General features: G+C 39.0%; 1 protein-coding gene across 1 annotated transcript in view; it reads left to right on the forward strand.

Moving 5' to 3' along the window:
- CNTN3 (contactin 3) overlaps nt 1-22899 on the forward strand; it is a gene marked incomplete at its 5' end in the record, with an annotated part of 246338 nt that overhangs the window by 220947 nt on the left and 2492 nt on the right. Inside the window, 2 exons of the mRNA XM_079712276.1 lie at nt 7249-7432; nt 22323-22435. Of these exons, the coding sequence (XP_079568402.1) occupies nt 7249-7432; nt 22323-22435 (297 nt within the window). The remainder of the gene's footprint in view (nt 1-7248; nt 7433-22322; nt 22436-22899) is intronic.

The following is a 22899-nucleotide window of genomic DNA, read 5'->3' on the forward strand; positions in this document are numbered from 1 at the left end:
AAGGGGCTCCCAGGTGGAGAGCAGCTGGTAAGGGAAGCCAAGAGAACTGCTCTGCCATGTGACTCGCAGTCTCGGGATTTATGGGAATGGGGTTAGTTTTGGGGTTATCTCTGGCCAGTCACTTTGACTCAGGGTCCTTCCTGGTGGCGCGTGCATCGCTCGGCCAAGATGGATTCCAGCGAGAAGGATTCTGGGAGGTTGGCAGGACATCTGGGCTGGCGTCTCCTCTTTCCTTGTGACCTTTCCCGAATTCTTCTGGTTGGTGGTAGCTTGTTAGTTTCGCATTCCTTACCAGGACCTCTTGTTGAAGATAACTCATGCAAGTGGTCACTGTGGTGCCTGGCCAGGGTGGGCCGTTTCAGTAAGTGTTTCCCCGGGAGGGGGGGCAAGGGGGAGTTGTAGATTTTTAAAAAATGTTTGGCGGCAAAATAGAACTTGGGTAGGGAGGGAGGGGAACATAGTAGATTTTTTTTTTTTAATGTGTAACAGGGGAACATAACTAAAAATGTGTACAGAAGGCCAAACTAAAACTTCACTGATACCTCTATCCTACCTCCTGTTCTAAACAGCTGTACAGAATGTGTTTAGCTCCTAACATTTTAATTAGAATGGAAAAAGATGTCAAATATTTGAATACTTTTTTGAGAATAGGAAAATTCTACTGGAAGAAACAAAGACATATGGAGAGAGTCTAATTCCTTACTATCAGGCAGAGAATTCACTTCACTCTAGAACGAGTCACATGTACATAGGAAAATTGGATAGAGGCAATTCAGGCCCATTTAAATAAACAGGGAGGCAGCAAAAATGAATTGAGTAAATAAAATGCAGACTTTCTGGAGGTGGTGGAAGGATTTGTTATGCCGGAGAGAGCAGTAAGTATGTGTGTGAGTGAGAGCCACCCAAACAAAGCTGGGTTTGTTATTAGGCAAATACAGCCCCTACCAGACTGTGGCTCAGCATTGAGGGGTACAGGGGAGTAAATATCCCAGCCTCTCTCTCCTCGCACCGGCCTGTCTCCTGGCTTCTCTGTTTCTGAATTCAGGTTCGCTGCTCTCCTCTCAAAAGCCAGTACTCAAGAGACAAGTGCTGGTCGGAAAAGTCGCTTTATTCAGGAGGCCAGCAAACTGGGAGGATGGCGAACTTGTGTCCAAAAACCAACTGTGAAGATTCTGCTCGACCATGAAAGTTTTTAAAGGGAGAATCATTTGGGGAGGACTTCAGGGTCTTCATTTATCTTCCACTGTGTGCAGACTTTCTTCTGACTGGTTGGTGGTGAGGTAAACAGGGCTGTGCTCCAGGAAACTTGTGCTCAGGCTGAAGTTACCATCCTCCACCTGGGCGGGGGCCTTAGTTCCTGCAGAAGAACTCAAAGGTATTGTTACGTATATTCCTTGAGGTGGAAGCAGGACCCTGTGCCTCCACTCCCACCCCATGCACTATTATTTCTTGCCGCTTCTCCTTTGTTTCTGTATTCCCTCCCTTCCCTGATAAGCAGTTATTTGAATCTGCCCTTTGGAACTCAGGGTAGGTCAGGGAAGCTAAATGAAGCCTATTTCCTGCAAACAAGAAACAGGGTATACAGAAAGGATTTGTACTGGGAGCGCCGTACAGGGTCCTGCTCCATCTCCTCTCCATCCAGTGAGAAGCCAGAGGGTCAGCAAGCTTGGTATGTAATTCACATAGGTCAGCCCTCCAGGGACTGAGAGCTAAGTGAAGAGTAGGAGATAGATCTGGATGTGTCTTCTAAAACCTGTCGAATGCATTTGCCTGCCTGATATTTATTGAAATGTGTTTTGTCTAGCAGCTAAGATGAAATATTTGTCTTCCTGAAAATCTATAAGTATACACAAAATTATTTCAGTCTATTCCGACTAAATGCCTGTACTTTAATGGCTAAATAAGGTGCCATTTTTCAATATATTATTTTTATAAACTGCATTTCATTTTAAGGTTAAGTGAAATCTCTGATACTGTGATATGAAGGACTCCTCACAGCAGGGACATTAGCTTTTGGAATAACCAAATTATTTTCAGAAATAGAGATAGCATTTTAAATCCTGACATTCCTCAAGTTTGTTTCTGTTTACTTACCGATATAAAAATATATTAGCTTGTGAAAGGGTATTATGGTTCTGAAGAAAAAATTATTATCAAGAAATTGGAGTCCCAGTGTTTTATAGGCACATAGAATATTAGGACTTGAGTAACTAGCTTGGTGAATTAAGGAAAAAAAAATCTTCCTCTCTGCTCTATCCACAAAACAGTTCTGACACCAAAAATGTGGGTTTTTTTCTCTACACCAACCAGTTCTCTGACACCAGCTGGGTGTCCTAAAATTCAATTCAATTTTGACCCTCTGTACCTAGAGTTAGCTTCAGATCCTACAAGTTGAGGGTTCAGTCCCACAAGACTGCCCTGCCCCCCTACCACACACACACAAACATCAGATGCCAGTCACAAGTCCAGCCCTCTGATCAACTGAGGGGTTCCCACAACCCCCTCCTTGGGTTTGATAACTTGCTAGAATGGCTCACAAAACTCAGGAAAGCACTTTACTTACCATTATCCATTTATTGTAAAGGATACAACTCAGCAACAGCTAAATGGAAGAGGTGTGTAGGGCACGGTATGTGGGAAGGGGCACAGAGCTTCCATGCCCTCTCCGTGCCCTCCACTCTCCCAGCACCTCCATGTGTTCACTTACTTGGAAGCCCTTCAAACTCTTCATTTAGGTTTTTTTTATGGAGGCTTCACTGCATAGGAACGATTGATTAAGTCATTGACCGTTTGTTAACAAAATTAAATCAACCTCCAGCCTTGTGTCAGGAGGTGGGCCTGAAAGTTCCAACCCTCTAATCACAAGGTTGGTTACCCTGGCAACCAGCCTCCATCCTGAAGGTACCCAGGAGCCCGCAGCCACCAGATGTCTCATTAGCATACAAAAGACACTTACCACTTCTGAGATTCCATGGGTTTGGGGGGAGCTGTGTGCAGAGACCAAATACATATTTCTTATGTGTCTCTGTGGTGGGAAGGAGGGAGGCATTTTTAAACTGCCTGTGTTTAAGTCATTCAAGAATTCACCAATATTGGGTATTTAGTGTGGGCAAGCTTTGACCCAAGCAGCAGAGCTATGGTGATGACCAAGACAAACCTGCCTCCAGAACATGATTCTACCTTAGCATTTGCACCTCCTGCTGTCTTCTGTGCCAAGGGATGCAGTTGCTGGCACTGGTGCACACTCGCACTAGCAAACCAAGGCAGGGTGACCCGCTACTGATGGAGAGAGTGGCCTGTGTCTCTCAGGCTGGGTGATGAAAAATTGTTGAGAGCCACAATTCAGTCTTAACCACCTTCTCCTTTGGAGTGGATTTACCTTTTATTTTTCCTCCCTCTGAACTCAGAGTGAATCTACAACATGAAAATATCTGCGTTTCTTTGGTTCTGAGACATTTTCTCTTTTATTGTTGCCTTTTCCTTAACCTCTCCTTCTGGAGCTCTGGTTGGAAAATTTCATTCATCCGCAGTGTTTCTTAACTTGGCTTTCATAATTTTTCTTTCCTTCTCCATGTTCTGGATTTATTCATTCTGTCTTCTGCCTTCCAGTCTTCAGCTCAATCGTAGCACTGATTTCTTTTCTACTATTGTATTTTTCAGGTGTCAGAATTCTACTTGATATTTTTTAGATTCGCCCCATTTTTTTTCTTCGTCTCCTATTCTTGCATTATAAATTTAGTCCCTTCTTTGGTAAATTTGAACATTTTAAATATACTTATTTTAAGATCCATGTCACCTAAACGTATAATAGCCAGTCCCCTGTGGTCCAGTCTGCTGACTTTCTTTCTTGTTAGCAGGGTTCCTCATGTGCTTTGTAATATTTCTGTCTCTGCTCATCTTTTGTAGATGCTGCCTTCATGTTCTGACAATGTTATATTAACTCTTTTCTGCACAATTATATTTTCAGAGTTTGTTCCTTCAGCCTGGACACGTTTCCTTTCTTCATCCCTGTATTGTGGTTGTGCCTATAAAATCCAAATTAGTGTGGAGTTATATTCTGTCTTCTCAAGTGGAGAACTTTTACCATTTAAACCCAGAACACAATTGAGAGGAAAAATGGCGTCTTTTCTTCTTGGCTTTTTCCTCTATAAAAAAACAAAACAAAACAAAAAAACTATCCTCATATAAATATTTTTGAACAAAATTTTATAGAACATAACTGATTTGTTATTTACATAATAAAAAATATCTATCCTTGTATAAATATTTTTGAACAAAATTTTTATAGAACATAACTGATTATTACTTGGAAATATATATGTCACTGCTTTATTTATGCTTTAGTTATATGCATATTTATTCAACTTTTAAAGTAAAGCTATTTAAGAAGATTATATAGTAAATTTGAACTAATATCATGCTCAATTTTGGCACTAATTTTCTCTATGATTAAATATTTCTAATACCTGTCAGAAACTGATATCTAAAAGTAAATCTCTCATTCTGATACATGGAGATTGGTTAAAGTACTTCAGAAACAAACTGCTATCAAGAGCTTTCAAGCACCTTCTGTGAACTGATTTATAAAAGATAATCCATATGCCAATTGAAAATTATTTTTATTTCTTCTTTAAATCAGTCTCCTAAGGAGTGATTTCTTAGGCAACTTATATTGAAGTAATTTGAATACAGAAACAATGGCGCACGGATGGAAACCTAACAAGAGGCCAGTGTGTATCACAGGATGATCTTGATTGAGTTACTTGACTTCTCCCTGCCTTTGTCATTCCATGTGTTGAGTGACAATTATTAAAACTCATAATTATGTTTTCTTTTTCCCAATCTATGCTATATCCTAGGCCACAAGTTTTCGGGCTGACTACAGTGATTTATTATAATTATCGATTATTTGTCATTCTTGGTTTAATAACTAGACAATGCTTTAAAGAGCAGGGAGTGTCTTATCATTGTGGAGTCATCTAAACCTAAGCAATACCTCCATTGTTTACAGTTGGTGAATTTAGAATGTATGTGAGTTGTCGGTATCCATTAACAATTTGCCGAGTGTGGCTTTATAAAAGACAGTTTGGCATGTTATCTTTAATTAATGAATAAAATCTATGTGGTTTTCTTTGATAATAGTAAAAGGTATCTGTCATATATGTGGATGTTTTTTGCTAATTTATATTTGATGCTTTAAAGCTGTAGGAGGTGCATATTCAATTTAGTCCTAATTATTTGGGTTTACGTCCTCCTTTCAAGGTTTTTCTGAAAACTAATACTTCTTTCCAGGGAAAATGCACATATACACATACATGAGCCCAGCATTTTGCATGAATTTAAGGGGGCCTTGATATCAATATAAATATACATGCATAATATACACACACATATACATGCACATTTATAGGGAAAATATTGATCTGGCATGATATTAATATGCTAATTTGGGATTATTATTGAAAAACCTGAGATTTTATATTTTGCTGCTAATCTTTTTTAAAGAAATAATTTTATAGTTGCTCACTTTTTTAAAGTAACTTTAGGTGTATTTTTCTCAGAGGCCTGAAATGGGTTTACCGTATGCAACCCATAAATACGTTTTGTTTAGCCCACAGACAAATGGGGCCAACTCTAAATTTGGGACATTTCACATTAAAATCAGGATTTTTGCTTTCTTTTAAAAAAAGACCTGTAAACACTGGGTCCATCTTCCCTCCATCGACCAGAGAGCTGCGTAGAGGCTCCATTACGAAGATGGAACGTGCCTGTCTCTTTTGCCACAGTTCCCACACGTCTCTACTGCCTTCATGACTGATGGCTGAGCATCGATTGCTGTTTTCATTGTGCTCAAGCAGCCGTTTACTTACAGAAATTATAGAAATGGTTTCCTGTTTTCATATTTTGCTATCGAAGTAGAAAAATGAAAGTCAAACCAAAAGGGCAAAGACTGCAAGAAAAACAGGAAAGTGCCTATTTCTTTCTTTTTTAAAAAAAATAAATTTATTTATTTAATTTATTTATTTTTGGCTGTGTTGGGTCTTTGTTGCTGTGCACATGCTTTCTCTACCTGCGGTAAGCAGGCTTCTCATTGCGGTGGCTTCTCTTGCTGCAGAGCACGGGCTCTAGGCTCCTGGGCTTCAGTAGTTGTGGCGCACGGGCTTAGTCGCTTCGCGGCATGTGGGATCTTCCCGGACCAGGGCTCGAACCCGCGTCCCCTGCATTGTCAGGCAGATTCTTAACTACTGCGCCATCAGGGGAGCCCCAAGTGCCTGTTTCTTTAGGAAAGTAAAAAATATGTACTCAGTCTGCTTTATGTATTTGTATTAAGTGTCCAGCCCCTGCTTTAGATGGTCAGATGGTGATATCTGGTCTCAGCACGAGGAATAGTTGCACTTTTCATGAGCCATTTGTTTGGTGGTTTTGTTGCTGTTTTTATTTTATGAAGGATCCAAACTGTCTAGCAAAGCATAGCAGGACTTTATAGCATAATTGGAGTTCACTGGGGAACATGTCTTATTATTGTATTTTTCTACTTTTATTTCTTTATTTTATCAAATACTCTCAAAACATTTTTATATTTTTATATTGTAAATGTATATATCTTTATAAGCAGTCTCAGATCATTTTGCACAATTCACAATAATGAAATACAAGTAAAACATTTCAATATATCCATATATTAACCTATGTTACCTACCTTCCTGTTCTCTGCAGCAGCTCTGCATACTCAGGGGTCTTGGTGACACTTGGCCATCACTGTAGGACAAGCCAGTGGCCAGCTGGCTTTTCAGTGGTCTTTGCTCTGACAGGTCCCTTTCTTCACAGAAGGCATCTTCACCATCCGTCAGAGTTAAGCCTAGCTGCCAGCCTTCCAGCGTTGAGCCTGAGCCAGGTTGATTAGGGTCTGAGAAGGAGAAGCAGCTCACTCTGTTAGAAATGTAGATTTTTTTCCTTCATTTTCCCTTTCATACGGCTATGGGCTAGTAGCATGTAGCACTTACTGTCTTTGAATTTATCTGGTTTATTTGCGTACTTATTATCTGTCTCCCCCAGGAGTCCCTTTTCTTTCACGTCTGTGGCACAGAGCCTAATGCAGCACCTAGCACATAGTAGGTCCTTAAAAAACTACTTGTGGGACAAATGATAAAGTAAATAAATTACAGTGCCCATTTTAATAAAAATCACTTAATGTAAAGGATGCTGTTTTCTCAATCCTTCTCATCTTTTATGTTTTCTGTCCACCAGGTGCAGTATTGGAAGAATGGAGAAGAGGAATCATCAAGCAAACTGAAAGTGGCAGGAAATGTGACATCGGCCAGGCTCCGTGGCTTGAAGAGCAACTTGGAATATTACACGGCTGTCCGGGCTTTCAACAGCGCTGGTACCGGTCCCTTTAGTGCCACGGTTAATGCAACCACCAAGAAAACTCGTATGTATCTTCTGATTTTTTTAACGTCAAAAGAATACTTTGCATTTAAAATGGTAGCCTTCTTTATCACTTTAGATGGACAACACAAGTCAGTAAGCCCAATGAATGAGGTAAACCTAACTCCAATCCCTTGTAAACTCAGAGGCACACATACATGTCTTCCTGATACCCCTAAATCTTCAGTTAGAAACCCCATGTGAAAATGAATGTGCACCTTTTGAAAAATTTTAGAGTGGGATGTTTAGTCAAGTCCATCCACTTTTCTTTTAAAATGTGATCAAGCTAATTGGTTTATTTCATGTATTTTTAGTTCTCCAAAGCTTGAAGACTTTTGATAAGCATGAATAACTTAAAGTTCAGGCCAAAGAATCAAGAGTGATTTTTTTTCTTCTTTTCTTTCCTACTTATTCAAAAGAGGGCAATGTACAATAAAAGGTTACCAGCCAAAGGTGTTGGTTCACATGAATATATAGATATTTTTAAAAATCTGACCAGAGATGTCAGTCAGTGTTGCCTTCAAAGCTGAGTCTTTGTTAGCTGTGTATTCACAGGTACATTCACAAGTACCAATTATGAGCTATACATTAACCTGGCTTTAAATTAGGCTACAGAAAAATCAGTGATTTGCAATTTTGTAGTCTTTCACATATTTTTCCATGAAACTGATAGCACCAGTGTATATTTAGTTATTGTATTGTATTGCTACTTTCTCACAATGCAACCATTTGAATTACTCTTGTCATCATCATCATCATAGCTAATAGCAATGGAGAACATTTTATGTTCACATGCTTTACATGTATTCCCACACCTAAACTTCATACCTACCACATGAGGCAGGTGTTATTTTTACTTCTTTTTGAAAGATGAAGAATGTGGGCATGACAGGATTAACTTTAATTTTAAAATAATGGTGCAATAAAACAATTTTTCTTCTTAACTTATTTTCAAAATTAACCCAGTAAAAATGTTTTTTTAACTGGCCCTATATGGGAATGAGACAGTTATTTTGCTTGCCTGCCAATTTCATTAATGCATTTCTATTTCCATATATAATTCCCAAACTTTCGTGAGAACATACATTGGCTGGCTAAAATTGCTAAGAACAATAGTATAAAATCTAATTTTATTGCTCATGTTATTTATGGGTAAGTTAAAATATATATAAAACACAATTCTACTATGGATTTTCATTAACCAGTGTTAATTTGATCAGGAAAGTTCATATTTTTACCTTTGTATTATCTATTGAAAAGAGAGTTTGGAGAGAAAGTTTAGCAACCAAACATTTTCATCCCTTTAAGTAGCATATTTACAAGCAACCAACTAATGTGGTAATTAATTATCCTTCACTAATTATTAGGAGAAGCCTGACACCATCTCTTATAACACATGGTTGGGGTTAGACCAAGGGGCGTGTAGGTTTGGCAATAAACTGAAAATATTCTGCGTTTAGAACTTTTCGCTAGGGCCTCCCTGGTGGCGCAGTGGTTGAGAGTCCGCCTGCCGATGCAGGGGATACGGGTTCGTGCCCCGGTCTGGGAGGATCCCATATGCCGCGGGGCGGCTGGGCCCGTGAGCCATGGCTGCTGAGCCTGCGCGTCCGGAGCCTGTGCTCCGCGACGGGAGAGGCCACAGCGGTGAGAGGCCCGCATACCACAAAAAAAAAAAAAAAAAAAAAGAACTTTTCGCTAAATGTGTTTGGTATTCCCAGTAGTGCTTCTGAATTAGTAAGATTTAAATATACATCATTATTATATGTTCAAAGCACAGATTCAAAAATTCTGATTGCACTGATGCATGCATACAAGTTTATCTGGCTCTTTCCTCTGACTTAATAATTGATATGATTACTCGCTAAGAAATTATGATTGTAAAAGACTGTGTGACATCATCATGGAATCAGTGAAGAGCTTAGTGAATTGGTTAGACAGAAGGAAGAGATGGATTATAAATCAATAGGAATTTCATGGTAATGTACAGTGAGTGAAATAGAATTATAAAAAAGCAAAACCCTTTAAAATTTAAAGATAGCATATAAATACCCAATCTAAAGTAGGAATTTGCAGGTTACAGTAATGATGGTGATTATGATTTTAATGACTAACACTTACAGAGCAATTTCCAGTCTCTGTTCTAAGTATGTTTCATGTATTGATTCTTAATTCTCACAGCAACACCGTGACTTGGAAACTATTAGTAGTCTCACTTTAGAGACGATGCGGAAGCACATAGAGGTTATATAACTTTCCTGAGATCACAGAGTAAGTAGCAAGAGAGCCGTACAAATCCAGACATAGTCTTAACCACTGTGCTAGCCTCTCTTTCAACCATATAATTAGAATGTTCATGTCATATATAGCACCAGTATTTATTGGGATTTTACTCTGTGTTTAGGAAGCAGGTAAGGTGATCAAAGATAGACAGGACTTCTGTGCTCATGGACCTGGAGTCTCATGGGAATTCCAGTAATTGAACAAAATCCCCCCTGCAAATGATACATTCCTATTGCCCCCATTTCACTGGAGTCTGCATGTGGGGCTGTAGGTGTTATTAAAGAAAGGTTTCCTACTTTGAGTGGGAAATTCATAGAGATAATTAAAATCCCTAATTATTCTAAGATTGTGTATAAAGACCATTGTTAAGTTTTAAATTTTACATTCATAATTTTTCTAATGTACCAAAATACAAGTAAGACAGTCTTTGCAAACTATTTCTAATCTTGTTTTATTGGCAGCTCTTAATAATCATACTAACGTTTGACATGTTGTTAGCTTCAAATCCTAGTTATGAATTTTAATAAGGCATTTGTGATTATCACTATGAAGAGAATTATTGTCATGCTTCAGGCATAAAGATCAAAGATAACATCTTTGAGTCTTTGCTTGCTATCTGTCTTCCCCTCTGGACTGTAAACTTTATGGGGAAAGAGTCCCTCTGTGTCTGTTCACCCAGCCCCAGTGCCCAGCCTGGCACTGGGAACCACTCATTAAATGTTTACTGGGTAGCCAGATGGATGAATGAAATCTAAAGAAGCAGGCCAGCCTGAAGTACTATTATTAATCCCATGTACTTCCTCTTGACTGAACATGGTGAATTCAGAACACTTACTGGAGTCCTTCACCATCTTAACTTAAAATGTGCAAGTTTCATGTACTTGTAATCATGGAATTCTGTATGCGAGGCTTTACATCCATACAGATCTTGGGTGATATTTTTGATTAATGTAAATAATACAAGGATTCTCAGGTTAAGTACTGTAGCTTCCATTAAACACTTAATTTTTGATATCCAAATACTTGTGTTTTTTTGAAGCATTTCTAAGTTAAACACTAATTAGCCTCTTTAAGTAATCAAAGATGGATTTTTGTTACTTGCAACCCAAAGAGAGCTAACTCTTAAGAACATCTTTTATCTAAAGGCACTGATGAGGAAAAATTGCAGATAGCATATAAATGACTAAATGGAACGGCTTCTAAAAGGAAACATACTGAGAAGTTTATGTTTGGAGATTGCAAGAAAGAATGTGGAGGGCAAATATTCTTCTTTGTATGACTGAAAAGTCAAGTGGTAATTGTGGCTTTCAGTATGGATGAATTTAGCACTCATCATCCTCAACAATCACCTAGCATCTCAAATTGATTATTTCTAAAACTAAGTTCTTTAAATCATCCACCCCATTTAAAACCTGGCCCTTCTGCAATATCAATATTCCCCATCTTGGTAAATTCAATCCTGTTATTGCAGTTGCTCAGCCACAAAAATTTTGGGGTCATCCTCAACTCTTCTGTTTCTCTTATACCCTGCATCTGGTCCAGAATCTGCCTTCTACAAGAATCTGCCACTTCTTAAGGCATTCACGGCAGTCACCCTGGTACAAGTTGGTACAACCCTCACATGGATCAGGGCAGTGGCCCTTTATCATTCAGCCCATCTGCCTTTGTCTCCCTTAGGCCAGAGTGGTAGTGATGATGTCGCTCCTCTGCTCAGAACCTTCCAATCACTTTCCATCCCACCCCAGATAAATGCTAAATCCTTAAAATGCCCAACAAGACCTTTACAATCCATCCTGAAATCCTACATAGACTCATTTCCTACTATTTTCTACCCACTCCTTCCACCTTCCTTTCAGGGGCTCTGCATTTGCTGCTCCCACTCCCCCGAAGGCTGTTCCTCCAGATGCCCAAGTGGGACTCTCCCCCATGCTCACATGTAACTCAGTGCCACCTGACCGCCATATGTAAAAGTACAGCCCCTCATTTCCCGACACTCCCTGTCTCCTTTGCTGCTTTATTCTTGGGCATCACACTTAGAGCCACCACCCATGCTATAGCATGTTCGTAATTATTTTATTGTTGTCTCACCAGCCTGCTTTGACTGAAGGCCGAAGTCCTTCAGGGCAGATATTTTGCCTGTTTTCCTCATTACTCTATCTCCTGAGCTCTATCTTCAGTGTCTCAGTACTCATAGTTGGTGCCCTGTAAGTATTTATTAAACAGTCGAGACTCTCTTCATCTCTTGGCTCTGTTCCATGGTGGCGTCATTCTCACCAGGTCCCCTCTTCAGAGTAACAGTCTTGCCATTAAGCACCTCAAAGCCTATTCCTATCAACTGAACATGCTGGGAAAAGGGCCAACTCCTTCCTCATCCCTCCACTCAGAGCCAAGGAGCGGTCTTGGCTCTTGTAGAGCCAGTTTTTGTGGCAAGTAGGTGGAAACCCTTGATTGGCCTGGCCTGCATCACATGCCCAGATTCTCCCCTAGAACAAGAGAATCCTGTTTTTCAATGCCTTCACCAATGATTATACATGAGTATCTACTTGAGAAAATAGTGATATTAAATGGTGAAATCAGTTTTTCACTTGAGTGTTTGCATTTCCAAATGGAATGTTCATCCATGTAGGTTGAGCCAAAATTAATTGTCTGAATTTAAGGGAACCAGTTAAGTGTGTCCTCAGGAAATGAAAAGGAAATGTGAATAAAACAAGCCCTGAAAGAATGTGAGTCAGTATTTCAGAGGTTTTTGATAAAATGAATATTCCTGCCTCAAACACCTAATGTAGAAGTTTTGAGGTTTTCAAAGGTACAATTTCATTATATAATCATCCACCCTAAGTTAAGAGTCAGGTACATATCAGTGCAAGGTTTCCCAAATTTTAGATGGTGATCTGCCTTCTCAATTTTTGTCATTTCTGTGGGCCTTCTCTGCTAATGTGTACCTAGTATTTTTTCTTAAAAACTAACTTACCATTTTTACTTATATAAACCTAAAGAAAATGGAAACTAATTTCCTGAGTACGAAAACCAGCATCATTGCCATAAGTAGATGTTAACAAAGTAATAATTAAACAATTAACAATGCCAATAATAGTAAATATAATGAAAAAATAAGCTGTTCTCCATTTTAAATATTAGCAACGTGGTCTTGCCTATTCAGACAACTGAACCTGCTTCCTCTTTGTTTGTGATGTTAGCGCTGAAGGGATATGAAAGAGCTAGTAGCCCCCAAATCCAGCTTTCTCTTTTTTTTTTTTTTTTTTGTGAAACACGGGCCTCTCACCGCTGTGGCCTCTCCCGTTGTGGAGCACAGGCTCCGGACGTGCAGGCTCAGCGGCCGTGGCTCACGGGCCCAGCCTCTCTGCGGCATGTGGGATCTTCCCGGACCAGGGCACGAACCCATGTCCCCTGCATCGGCAGGCGGACTCCCAACCACTGCACCACCAGGGAAGCCCCCAGCTTTCTCTTGAAACTAATGGGAAGACTAAAAGGGAATTAATTCCTCCCTAGGTGACTAAATGTTATTTGTTGGCTTTTCTGTGTGTCACATACCACAGATGTGTGTCACCCACTCATGTTTGTGTATGATATGCCACAAATCACACATATAACATTAGAATACACTGTTTACTAATAATGCACATTCTTCAGATTTAGAAGGGTTTTCTTTTCCTGTCTGTGGACTTCAAGAAAGTGATCTCTGATTTTGTAAGCTCTGAAGCAAGATAAGCAATATAATATTGAATTTAATCAGAATCCAATTAGGAGGTTTCAGCTAGTATAGAAACAAATACTTTGGCCAGATGTATAAATCTTATGAACTTGAGTTTGTAGGAGCTTTGGTACTTTTTTGAAAATCTGTCCACCTTGCCCATGAATTCTCTAGAAGCTTGTAAACGTTCTGATAATAGGTTACAAATTTTCATGTTGTTATTATCCGAAGAAGGAGAGATTTTGGTCACGGGAATTCCCATTCATTTAAAATGAAGAAAGGCTTTCTTCCCTGACATTCTAGATTAGACCCCAAGTAAGGTCTTTTCTGAGTTTTAGATGAGTTAAGAAGCACGTGTTTTTGTCTTGTTTTTTAAAATTGAGTCAATCTCTTACGATAAATTAATTTATAATAACTTCAATGATATCAAGACAAATATATCTCATTATTTGGGAAAAAGTGGCTTTTGGGGACTTGTTTTCTGCACAGTGTCAAATATTTAAGCTGTTTCATGACAAATGCTGATGTTTAATTCAGGTGAAGTCCAAGTGGAAAGTGTACCTTCAAGCTACCACTGATCATGTAAGTCAGCTCATTACCATCAGGTAGTCAAGAAATCTGTTGAGTTTTACATAATTAAGTCACAGCAAATATATTTTCTTAAAATTCCATATTTTGAAAGTCAATGCCAACTTCACTATCAGCACTGTGAAGATATCACTACTGAAAATTCTGGACAGTAATATTCTTTATTTTAACAACCTCTACTTTTTATTTGTAAAGGAAAATGTATTCACTGCTGAAAATCAGGGGAAAATAGAAGAAAATAATCACCCATAATCCTATCCCTCAGAAAGACCATTGTTAGTATTGTTGATCTTTCTTTCCAGACTTACGTTCTATAAAATGTTTCTCTTAGACAGTGGAGGTTATGCCATATATTTAGTTACCTGGTATCAGAATTTTCCCCAAGTCATTAATAATTTTCATAAATATGTTAGTGTATGTATAACATTCCATTGTGATAATGCACCACAATTTAGCCATTTTCCTGTTGGTAGACATGTCTTATATTCCCAGCTTCATCCATTCAACACCCTTGCGGTAATCACCTATTTGCAGTCAAGTGGCTGTAGATTTAGTAAAATCTGTAGGGCTGTTGTCGAGGAGTCTGATAATCAAATACACGGAGGATGTCAGGATAGGTGCTAAAAGAATGATAATAATAATAAAAGCCTTCGACATACTATTGTCACATACCATTTGAAATTATTGAAATAATGTTACAGCCTGTCAATTAGTGTTGTGCTATAAATATAGTGATATGCCACTTTTCTACTAGAATTAAATTAGTTTTTATCATTTTTTTCTATTTTAGTGTACTGTCAACACACTAGAAGTTGAGTTGACAGAGGAAAAATCTACAGGATATGAAAGCTGAGATATGATTTACAAAAAGTTTCAAAATGTAGACCATATATCAAGTTAATTCTCATAAGGTGTGGAACTCAGCCAGCCTTCTGGGTTGGGCTTCCAACGTCGCAGAACATGAAAAGTGAAACTGGAAGTCCTAAAAGATATGCTGTCAACTCTCTCCTGCCCATTTCCAATTCAGTATGTGACTCAATGCCTTTACAAAAATTCATTGTGTTACATTTGAAGCTTAGGCTACTGTTTAATAGCTGTATTAGTCAGATTGGGCTAGTATGGGTAGAGTATCCAAAACTCCCAAACCTAGAGGCTTTAAACTACAAGTGTTTCTTTCTCATTCATACTACATGTCCATCACAGGTGCGATTCAGATCTGATCAATTGCATCTTCACTTCAGGACCCTGACTGAAGAAGCAGCCACTCTCTGGGCCATGCTGGTCTCATGGCAAAGGGAAAATGGTGAACCGTGCTCTTCAGTCGCTTTTAAAGCTGTCATTTCACTTTTGCTTACATTCCACTGGCTGAAACAAACCATATAACAAAACCTGATGTCTGTGAGATGCCAGTGAGAAGGGGAAGTATGTCTTCCTAAAGGCATGGGACCACAAGTCCCATGGCCAAGCTGAATGTCAATGAGAGTGAGGCAGGGAAGCGTAATCTTTCCATGGAGGATGAAGGACAGAAGACTTGCAAAGACTAGATAATAATACACCCCAAATAATCTACCCATAAGTATTTTTAAACAATAATACAGTCAATCCTACCAGTTAATAATAAGGATCATTTAAAAATGTTTCCAGAGGATCTAAGAATAAATCACAGGTCCTGAGAGATCCCTAGGGGTCCCCGAGTTGCTCTTTTCATCTGCCTTTACTGTCTGCACCTTCCTCCTTCATATCCCTTCCTTCAGCATCTACAACTTCAAGCCTTTACAGAAATAACAAGGTAATTTATTCCATTCAGATAGATTACTTATATAAATATGTCAATAATATATCCTCAAAATATGTAAAAACTACCCCAAATGACTCTTTATTTAAAAAGAGGAGTAATAGGGGCTTCCCTGGTGGCGCAGTGGTTGAGAGTCCGCCTGTGGATTCAGGGGACATGGGTTCGTGCCCTGGTCCGGGAGGATCCCGTGTGCCGCGGAGCAGCTGGGCCCGTGAGCCATGGCTTCTGAGCCTGTGCGTCCGGAGCCTGTGCTCCGCAGCGGGGGAGGCTGCAGCGGTGAGAGGCCTGCGTACCGCAAAAAAATAAATAAATAAATAAATAAAAAGAGGAGTAATAAAGTCAAGTGCCTTCAATGGCCAGGCAGGTTTAAATGAGCAGCGGTGGGTATGTGGGGCAGTCTCTTGTTGCTCCATCCCATGCTTTCTATCCATCAGTGTAGGACCAGTGTTCCTGATCATCTAGTTTTGCACAAGAAACCAGAAATCTGGAACTTAAATAAAAGCTCCCAAGTTTTAAATGTTGGTAACTAAACAAAATTAAAATACAGTATTTGGGTTAGACAAAAAATATGTGCAAGCTGGATCTAGCTGAAGTTTCAGGTTGCAACCTCTGATGTGAAGCTTTACCGTTATAAACATTTCACTATCTTGTGTTTTTTAATCCAGCAACAGCTCTACCAGCTGTTTTCCTTCTTTTGCAGTTGAGACTCTGTGGCTTCTGCTAGGTTAAGGGACTAAAATCAATATAGGTGAGTTGTAAGTGGCCACATTGCTTCTAGTATATTAAGCCTTAAGTATATTAGGTAGACCTTGTCTGTGGTGGTACAAGCTTGCTGTTTGTTGGTGCACAAGGGTAAATTGTTTTTATAGAGAGTTTGTGGAAGGAAAGAATTAATATTTGAAGTTTGACATTAGTAAGATAGAAAAGAAGGGCATTTAAGGCTTAATACGAGGTAACCAAAGGTTGGTAAGGATGGAAACCAAAAGTAGGGATGAAGATACTAAAGGGCAGTTTGGATCATACAATAATCAAACTTTACTTTATTCATAATTTGCGCAGTGTTTTGCAATCTCCAGTCACTGAATGATCCTTGCAAGATTTTAGCCACATACTCAACAACCTGGATTATTATTTCCTTAATGTATTTACTTTAATACTTAAATATATTTATTTTTTAAAAGCCTTTGTATCATTGCTATAAACAGAACACGACTAACACTCTCTCCTTACAAGATAGTAGTTTTAATTTTCTTCCTATAAAAATGACAGCAAAGCAGTTACTTAGAGAAAAGTTTACAACTTAAAAGTACAATGAATAGCAAAAATAAACATAATTGGGCTTCCCTGATGGCGCAGTGGTTGAGAGTCCGCCTGCCGATGCAGGGGACACGGGTTCATGCCCCAGTCCGGGAGGAACCCGCATGCCGTGGAGCGGCTGGGCCCGTGAGCCATGGCCGCTGAGCCTGCGCATCCGGAGCTTGTGCTCAGAAACGGGAGAGGCCACAACAGTGAGAGGCCCGGGTATCGCAAAAATAAATAAATAAATAAACATAATTGATTTGCCAAAAATGTGTACCTAGAAATAAGTTTTGCAATGAGCTAACCAGAGTGTTGATGACTGTTATTAATAGAGTGATATTCTGTTCTTGATCACTTAGTTTAAGATGAGTTATTTACTGTAAATATAGCCTTAGGTCAGAGTCAGTTTGAAATATGACTGTGTTTTTTGGGGTGTTTACCAGACATCTGTGTGCTACTGAAAGCATCTGAGTTATTTATGTTTGAGTAATGCCCTATTTTCTGTGTCATTATTTAGAACCTAATTTTAATCTATGTATTGTGTATAAGGTAGATTACCACTGATGTACCAATATTGGCCTCATCCCAAAGAATTATATCTATGAATCAAGATTTGCGTATGATAGGTTTTTTTCCTCTAACGTGAAAATATGTAAATATTTACAATTAAAAATGTTATCCACCTAAAACCATCGTATTTGTACAAGTACTGGTCTCTGGGAACCACTAATGTGGTCCATGATTAGAAGTCAGAGAACATCTTTATCTCTGTGCTCACCGTACTCAGGAGAATCCCTGACACATGCGAAATGCTTACTAAGTACGTAGTGACTGAAAGGGAATTCGGGATAGAAACATTGTTCCCCAAGGTGTGTGTCATTCACCCGGGCTGCCGAGCTAGAATTAGCCTGCCTTCTTATTACCACCACCCATATGACCTCCATCATCATGACCTATTCACAAATTCCAGGTCTGTGCCATCCCTCCAACTCTACGGCCATCACTTGCATATGGAGCTTTATTATCTTTTATACAAAGTGCTGCAGTGCACTCCCTACAGAGCTCCCACCGAGATTCTCCTTCTTCTCCCTCTGTCCCCACCAAGATCTATGAAAACACAGACCTGATGGCATTACAGATCTGATCCTTCTTCAGTGCCCTACCAATTGCCTGCCCCCAAAAATTCCTTTTCTAGTTCCTTTGGCCTTCTAGACTCTTTAGCATATGCCTCCTACCTGTCTCTCCAACTGCCTTTGCAGTTCCTTCCCATCATCCCTACCTGTAACCCGTCAGAACTGAGCTTCCTACGGCACTATGCTAGTTCCTGCCTCTGTGCCTTGGCGTGTGTCATCCCTCTGCCTGGGATACCGCCCCCCAACCTATACTCACATTCATCTTTCAAAATCTACTCGAGATGTTGTCACCTCTTTATGCATTTTTCCCTTAACGCTTAAAACATAAATATTTAATAAATAAATCATTTAAGTATTGAATGAATACACTAGTTGTTTTGCTGTCTTTCTTATTCTGTTCTTTCTTTGTGTTTTGTTCCTTATTGTCTTAGCCTCAATATAATCAGCCATATTCAAGCTCTCAAGCTGATGGTTAGTGTTAATGTCCCAGTTTTGTCTTTGTGAAATTTATGCATTTATTGGGATGTGTCTTGGAGGACTTTCAAAACCATGGAGCTAGAAAATTCATTCTAAATTCTGAAGTGCCACATTTGAGAACTGTGACCAGCCAAATGTTACCCCGCTGACACCATGGTGAATTGCTACTGATACTTGTTCTGAATCTTTCCCCATTCAGCATTACTTTGTCATTGCATGAATCATTCCTTAGGGACACATAGGGAGTAGATCAAACTTATTTTTTGATAACACTAGAGAAGTGTTTTCTTAATCCTTGGGTTGTGTTTCTTGCATTAAAATAGCAGTCAGTTACATACAAAATCTAATTTGATATCTACCTTTAACAAGACATTAGGCTAGTGAATAAGAACTAGCATATGGGCCTATCGATGTCAGAGACCATATAGGACATTTTCTCTGCAAGGAACTTATGAGTTAGTAGGAAAATTGGATAATAAACATAAAACCACAATTAAATGTAAAATGTACCTTTGCTGAAGATGATGAAGAAGGGGAACCTAGTATATGAAAAGAGGCCCCATTGTACGTTTAGTCTGAGAAGTCAGGAAAAGCAGTCCTAGGAAAGTGAAAATTGAGTGTATTTTGAGATGAACATGTTTAATATTCATTTTTACGTCATTGACAAATCATTTGTCAATGGTTCAAGAGTTAAATAAAGTCACAGATAGTTACCACAACGTAATAGGGGAAGCGTAGGCTTTGGAATTAACCAGAACTGGTTTAAATCCACATGATACCTCTTAGCAGCTGTGCATCTTAGCAAGTTCTTTGCTTTTAATTTTTAATTGTGATAAAAATACACATGACATAAAATTTCCATCTTACCTTTTTTTTTTTTTTTTTTTTGCGGTACGCGAGCCTCTCACTGTCGTGGCCTCTCCCGTTGCGGAGCACAGGCTCCGGACGCGCAGGCTCAGCGGCCATGGCTCACGGGCCCAGCCGCTCCGCAGCATGTGGGATCTTCCCGGACTGGGGCACGAACCTGTGTCCCCTGCATCGGCAGGCGGACTCCCAACCACTGCGCCACCAGGGAAGCCCCCATCTTACCTATTTTTAAATGTACAGTTCCTTAGTGTTGGGCTTGGTTATTGTGCAGCCCATCTCCAGAACTCTTTTCACCTTACAAAACTGAAACTCTGTACCCATGAAACAGCATCTCCCATTGTCCCCTCCCCCACCCCTGGCAACCACCATTCTACGTTCTGTCTCTATGGATTGACTACTCTAGGTACCTTGTATATGTGGAATCCTACAGAATTTGTCTTTTTTGTGACTAGCTTATTTCACTTTGCATAATTTCCCCAAGGTTCATCCAGGTTGTTGCATATGTCAGAATTTCCTTCCTATTTAAGGCTGAATAGTATTCCTTACTATGGATATACCACATTTTGATTATTCACCTGTTGATGGACACTTGGGTTGATTCAACCTTTTGTCTGCTGTGAATGATGCTGCTATGAACATGAATGTACAATCTTCTTTTTAAACCTTCTGGGTCCAGATTACCCATGTAGCAAAATGGGCTTTATTATGATGCAGTGTAGTGAGGATTAAGTAAATTATATTATATAGAAAACCACATTCTACCTTGCCTAACATATTATAGGTTTTAATAGACATTAGTTGCTAACAATAATAGGATTTTAAATTTGGAAGGAAAGTTTATCTGATCTAGGATTTTCCAGAAGATGTTATTCTTACCAGTAGCGATAAAAAATGATTTTAGAATAGTCCACAAATATTTTTGAAAATTTAATAATGCTTCATTTATTATATAGAGTACCATAGGAATGTAACTAGCATACCAAGGCTCATGACTGTGTGAATATTAGTGTTTAGGACAAGGCTAAAGTTGATGTTTAAGTCAAGCTCATTTTTTAAAAAATAGCAAAAATGATGAAAACGGGACGTGACTATCTGATGCTTGGAAACACCGATATGGAAAATAAGAGTAATCAGACCCAGAACAAAGCTTTTATTTTTCTCCCCTTTCCCATTTCCTGGTTTTTTTTTCTTTTTGTCGATTCAAAAAATATTCAATTCAGGCTGAACTCTCATCTGTCTTGGGACTCATACAAAATAAACCCAAGTTTTAAACTTGCAGTTAATTTTTTTGCAAGACTAGTGTTGGAATAAGTGATTCAACCAAAATCACTCAAGTTTTCTATAATCTACAAGCACACATCTCTTGGCAGGACACACCATGCTGAAGCATGTTATCTGAGCTGCCTCAAATGGAACCTGTGCTTTTATCCTGCCGCCAGGCCACAGGAAATCACAGACTTTGGGAAACTGTTCTAACAATCGTGCATTCATAGCATTTGGATGGAGCCCCGCAAAACACAGGCATTAGTATTTCAGCCCTAAGTAACTGCCATATATATGTTTTGTTATCTAAGCATTGCAGCTTACGAGTGCTCTGAGCTGACCTAAACTCATTGTTAATACCAGATCACAAACTTTAAAGGCAATGTAGAATTGTGTTAAAGAGCAGACAATAAGCCAAAAAATCTGCAGGGAATACAGTCTTGTTTGGCGTCATTAGTCACCTGAATGTATCTGAGTCCTCTTCCCATCTGTAAGTCCAGCTGTCTCTCCCTCATGGCATGAGCCAGTGATGTTGAGAAATTTCTCAGCATAGCCAATCTTTTATATCATTTTCCCATGACAAATTCAGTTAACCAAATCACATTCTGTGGCTAAATGCACAAGTACAACATATTTCAACACTGTTTTGGGCAGTTGTGATGTTGTTGCCAAATGGATAATATCATGTTTGCTGTTTTGTGATTGACAAGAAACTGAATTTTCAGTGTCCTATGTTGCTCTTGACAAATGATATCAAACCGCCTTCCCCCGGCATCTAGTGTGCATGAGAGGGAGCTAAATTATGAATCCAAGTTTTTAAACCTCAGAGAGTTTCATTAATTATCTAATGGAGCTCTCATTAATGTTTCATTGTTTTGCCTTATTTTTCTCAAAAATTGATTTAAACTTGGAAAACGAAGGTAAAATATAGACTCTGTGCTGCAGTTTTTCATGTGTATAGCTGTTACTTCTTGGGAATAAATCTAAGTAATCCTTATTTTTGATTGCCTCCCATTTTGCTCATCTCATCATACATGGCTGGCTTAAAAATCATCCACACTTCATTTCCTGCAACTTTAATCTGCTCAGTTGGCAATTTCTCTCAGCCTCTGGATGTGTCCAATAGGACACACTGCCTGCCTTTCCTAGCCCATCACAAGCATCCCTCTAGTGGTGGATAAAAGAATTTCTTTATCTCCACTATCAACAAGTTTTCCAGGAGACCATGGCAACAAGTGAGAAATGCCCTAAAGTATATGATGAATATGATAAAGCACATTGTCTCGCAATGTTATGGAAATGCCTTTGTAAAAGGAAATTTAGCTACTCTGTTATTTTCTCTGATTCTTCCTATACACTATGTGTTACCAAAGAGATTCTGCTCTCCTTTGGCTGCCTCCTATGACTGTCATTTATCTGTTCTATGTAAAATACCACTCCATGCTCAAATCTATTTTAATTTCTCATTTTGCATTTCAAGCTCCCAGTCAGCCACCAGGAAATGTTGTTTGGAATGCTACAGACACGAAAGTGTTACTTAATTGGGAGCAAGTGAAAGCCATGGAGAATGAATCAGAAGTAACAGGATATAAAGTAAGTTGTATCATTTGCAATGCTTTCTTTTCCTACTTCTGGCAGTACTTTTCAAAGGAAGCTAGATTTGAACAGTTTTTCTAAATGTTGATGGTGTGATCTTTATAAACTACTTTTGACATACAGATGTCAAGCTGTTTATGAAAAGGGTATTTTTCCAAAACATCTGATTTCTTAAATATAAATTTAAGTGACATAATCTGCTCACGTGGGAATTTTAGACCAAATGTTGGTAAGTTGTTCATTATGTTAGTTTCCTATTTCTGATGCTCACCCATATACTACTTAAAAAACAACTAATAGCATTGGCTCTGATTCTTTGGTCTCCTGTTCAAGATCTATACAGTAGGACCTTGCCCCCATCTCTCCATCCTCACAAATACCCAAGCAGCTGAACTTTTCATAGAAGAAGTTTTTTCTTCCCCACTTCTTTCATTTTGAGCACCTGATGATTCTACCATGTG

The sequence above is a fragment of the Hyperoodon ampullatus genome (genome assembly GCF_949752795.1).
Source record: "Hyperoodon ampullatus genome assembly, chromosome: 10".
Taxonomy (NCBI): Eukaryota; Metazoa; Chordata; class Mammalia; order Artiodactyla; family Ziphiidae; genus Hyperoodon; species Hyperoodon ampullatus.